General features: G+C 39.5%; 1 protein-coding gene across 1 annotated transcript in view; it reads right to left on the bottom strand.

Moving 5' to 3' along the window:
* DYTN (dystrotelin) overlaps positions 1-4,124 on the bottom strand; it is an 84,367-nt gene that overhangs the window by 29,974 nt on the left and 50,269 nt on the right. The window contains exon 9 of the mRNA XM_019522906.1: positions 881-1,049. Within this exon, the coding sequence (XP_019378451.1) occupies positions 881-1,049 (169 nt within the window). The remainder of the gene's footprint in view (positions 1-880; positions 1,050-4,124) is intronic.

Raw genomic sequence — 4,124 nt, 5'->3', positions numbered from 1 at the left:
GAAGAAAATAGTCCCTCCCTTACCCATCCCCAAGCTCTCTCCTCCCCCTGTCCCTTTTGCAACCCATTTCCCCCTACCCTATCCTGGGCTGCTAAGCTTTTGCTGCTGGCTTTCCCCAGCCTGCAGCATTTTGTTGCCTTAAACCTGCCCCCTTTGCCAATCTGAGGATGTGGGGGTAAGGGGGGGCACCATGATCTGGGCATGGAAATGGTGGCCTATACCATGACTGGGCCATGATATTAGTGAGATGGGCCTGTGATTTAAATCAGGCCCTACCCATAAGCCTGGAAGCAACATACAAACATGATTCATAAAATAAACCCAGAGATTTCAAAGAGGAATCCATAGTCTCAAAAACACTCCAACCTGTTAGGTCTTGCTGGGTTCTTTGCAACAGAAGAATCATTCTATCATTTTTCTGTAGTTAAAAAAAATAAGCGAAAATGAAGAGCTGATGTTTTCTGAGAGGTGTCTTGAACCTAACGAGGAGTGTCTTGACTCTAAAAAGTCTGAGAACCACTGGTATAGAGCCTTAATACCTGTTCTAAATTGGTTGGAGAAGAGGAAGGCCATCTTTTTTCTCTGTTACAGTGGCATAAAACATAGTCACTATAACTGAGAATTGAGTCCATGTTATTCCTTGACATGTTACTTGCAATAGAAAGAGGTGAGGTATTTTGATACTATCAGGAAAGGAGCTAGGACTCCAATCTCAGATAGGGTATCAAATATGCTAACATAATAAAATCAAGATGAAAATGAGGAGAGGTTGAATTTGGTCCTTAAGGTGATGGATTAAAATGCAGTCTGACAGCCGAGCAGGATTGGTGTGGCTCTCCTCCATGACTGTGCTACTTATGTTGATTCTTATTTGACTCACCTGTGCTTGCATTTTGTCTTGCTCTGCTGCCCTATTGCCATTCTCTGTCTGCTGTACCACAGATCCCCTTTGAGGCATTTGCTTAGATGAATGTGGGCCAGGTCCATCCACAGAGGAGGCTGGATTACAATAGGCAGGTTGTGGTGAACTATTTGGTTCTGTAGAGGTACTGCACATCAGTAAAGAAAGCAAAAATATAGAAAGGATGAGATAAAACACCTAAGAGGTAAATTTCAAGTTTTCCCCTCCTGGGACCTAAAAACATCAGAAATAAAACGAACAAGTTGTTAATAGATTAATGACTAAGTGATGTGCCTGAATAAAAATTACAGTTTAGCTAAAAGTACTGGTAGTTGTCACCACATTTGTATCGCAGAATGGATCCTTTGCAGCAGATGCCATTTTGTTAATTAAATGGAGGCCATGAAGTATCCAGAACAAGCTTTTATTTATCTCCGATTCATCACCAAAATAGCTCTTTCTTTTTTAATTTCCCTTGGTTTCTTACCCATTAGCAGTGACATTGCAACTGAATTAGCCAATTTAACTAAGAAAAGTCCTTCCAGACCTGAAATCCTGCTGCCCCCTCTGAAGAAGGCAGAGCAAAAGTGGGATCTTCTCAATGAAAGCTGGATTTGGCAACCCAACATTTTCTTTTCTCACTGATCACCCCTGCCTGCCCAAGTGTGATGGAAACAAAAACCTGCCAAGTTATTGAATGGCATTCTTGACTCAGAGGAAGATTAAGTAAAGGTCCTGAAAAGAAGGAATCTTTCTTCTCTTTTTTTTGTTCTCCCTAAATAAAAGACTTGCTGTTTATTTTATATTTAGTCATGTTTCACTCTAAGGTGCAAATATTTAATTGATAATATCAGTGAACCAATAACTTATTACCACTGCACATAGTCCATCAGATTCCTTATACTGTAGCTGTGGTATTGATTTAGTCTTCCTATATTTAAAATGTCAGTTTGTAATGGTAATCATGCTCCCTAGTGGTGCAGGAGAATAAAGTTTAGTAAATATATTTTCTGCTGCGTTGCCATTAGAACGACATTCAGCCCTACCCATAAGGTGAATGTTTCACTTAAGCCCTATTTGAAGGATAAAAGAATGGGATGGAAAGAAGCACACTGGCAAAGTAATAATCTGTAATAATGCTGACTGTCCGTCTTGCATAATCATTTTCTTCAGTTTACTGATTTAAATTTCAGCCGAAGGCAAAGTGCAGGAAAGCTTCAAATGAAGAACAAATAACTCATTACAAACCTATGTGATAGGAATATGCTATTGCAGTGGACCTTCAGGGAGCTCTTTCTCATATGCAAATAACTTCAGGGGTCATAGATTATCCAGTAGTGGAGAGAACAGAGATATAAGTCAGTTACCTAGGATGAAAGGGATCTAACTTGCTGTTGAGAAGCTCCAAGAACTGGTGAACTACAACACTGTGATCCACTTCACAAAGAAGGGAATAAGAGAACCTACCCAACCAACTGCACATTTTTACAATTTACATGCGTTATGGTAGAACCTAGCGAACACACCTGAAACCAAGGCCTCATTATGTCCATTGAAAATCTGGTCCTTGACCAAAGAGTTTACATTTGAAATTGGCAAGGTAGATGAAGTATTATTATGCCCAATTTACAAATGGGAAACTGAGGTTCAGAAAAGTTAAGTGATTTGTCCGATATCTGACAGTAGATCAATGGCAGAGTTGGGCATGGATCCTGGTCCAGTGTCTTAAACCAGGAAACTGTCCTGGAAGCAAACAGAAAATGGGACAAAACATAACATGGTTTTATCTAGTGAAGTTCATATCAAACAAATCTAGTATCCTTCTATGACAGGAAAACTAACTTTTTAGACAAAGGAAAGACAGTAGGCTTAGTCTGTCTAGACTTAAAACTTTTGACATAATGCCTCCTAGGACATTATTAGCTAAATTGGTGAGAATGAGGATCAGTGCTGTAATTGTAAAGTGGATAAGCATCTGGCTGAAAGGGAGACTGCAGTGGGCTATGTTGAAAAGAGGGTGATTACTAGTGATAGTCTTGTAAATGGTTTTGGGACACATTTTGTTGAGGGGTCTTGGTGCAGGAATTACATCAGAGCCCATGAAATCTACAGATGACATAAAATGGGAGAGAGGAAGTTGCCAGTGTTGAAGAAGACAGGATTATTGTATAGGAAGATTTAGATAAACAACACCATTTCTATTACTGCACTGTGCAAAATACAGTATGAAGTGCGAAACTGTGCACTTGGGGCCTAATGGCAAAAACTTTTATTATAAGATGGGGGTTCATTGGCTGGAGGCAACAGAACAAGAGAGTATGGGTGTATTGTGTATTGGTCAATCACAATTGTTAACTGTAAATTACCAGCACATGGCTATGAAAAAGCCTAATGCAAGTCTAATGTGGATTAGTTGGGTATATTAAGTAGAAACAAGGAAATTGTTGTACAACACTTTGGTGAGACCTCCTGTACTACTGTGTACAGATCTGGTTAGTAATACTCAGAAACAATTAATTTTGAACTGAAACAGGCCCAAAGAAGGGCCACTAAAATTAAAAAGTGAACGAGGAACCTATGTTTTAAGAAGAGATTAAAAGAGCTTGACTTTATTAGTTTAACAAAATTAAGGTAGAAACAGGACATGATCACAAAAGTGTGTGTGCACACACACACGTGTGTACACACATAGGGAAAATCAGGGAAATACCATATTTAATTTTAAGGTAAAGAACAATATTGGCACAGAATCAAATGCCAACAAACTCATTATGAACAAATTTAGATGGAAAATGAGGAGTGACTTTTTAGAATAGTTTTCCAAGCAAAGTAGAATGGATTAAGAACTTGAATTGCTTCAAGATGGAGCTTCACAAGTTTATGGAGAGTATAATAAGACAGGGAGCTATATAGATTTGAAGATGTGATATGTAGATTCTAATATTTGCAATCCCCCAACAAAAAGTCCTTTTTTAAATACATAGGGAGAATGAAGAAGGCCCCAGGTAATGTGGGGCCCCTGCAGGATATGTTTGGCAATCTGGTGGTCGCACCAGAGGAGAAAGCAGACTTCTTTAACAATTTCTTTGCCTCTGTTTTCTTGCACAGGGACCGGGGCTCCCGTACCAAGATTCAGGACGGACTTGAAAGAAACTCCTCCAAGCCTAGGGTCAGAGAGGATCGGGTTAGAGAACTTCTGGAGGGGCTGGACATGTTCAAATCA

Source organism: Gavialis gangeticus, unplaced genomic scaffold (genome assembly GCF_001723915.1).
Source record: "Gavialis gangeticus isolate Ggan-Ray unplaced genomic scaffold, GavGan_comp1, whole genome shotgun sequence".
NCBI lineage: Eukaryota > Metazoa > Chordata > Crocodylia > Gavialidae > Gavialis > Gavialis gangeticus.
The sequence above is the reverse complement of the archived record's forward strand: the minus strand, read 5'-3'. Positions and strand labels throughout refer to the sequence as shown.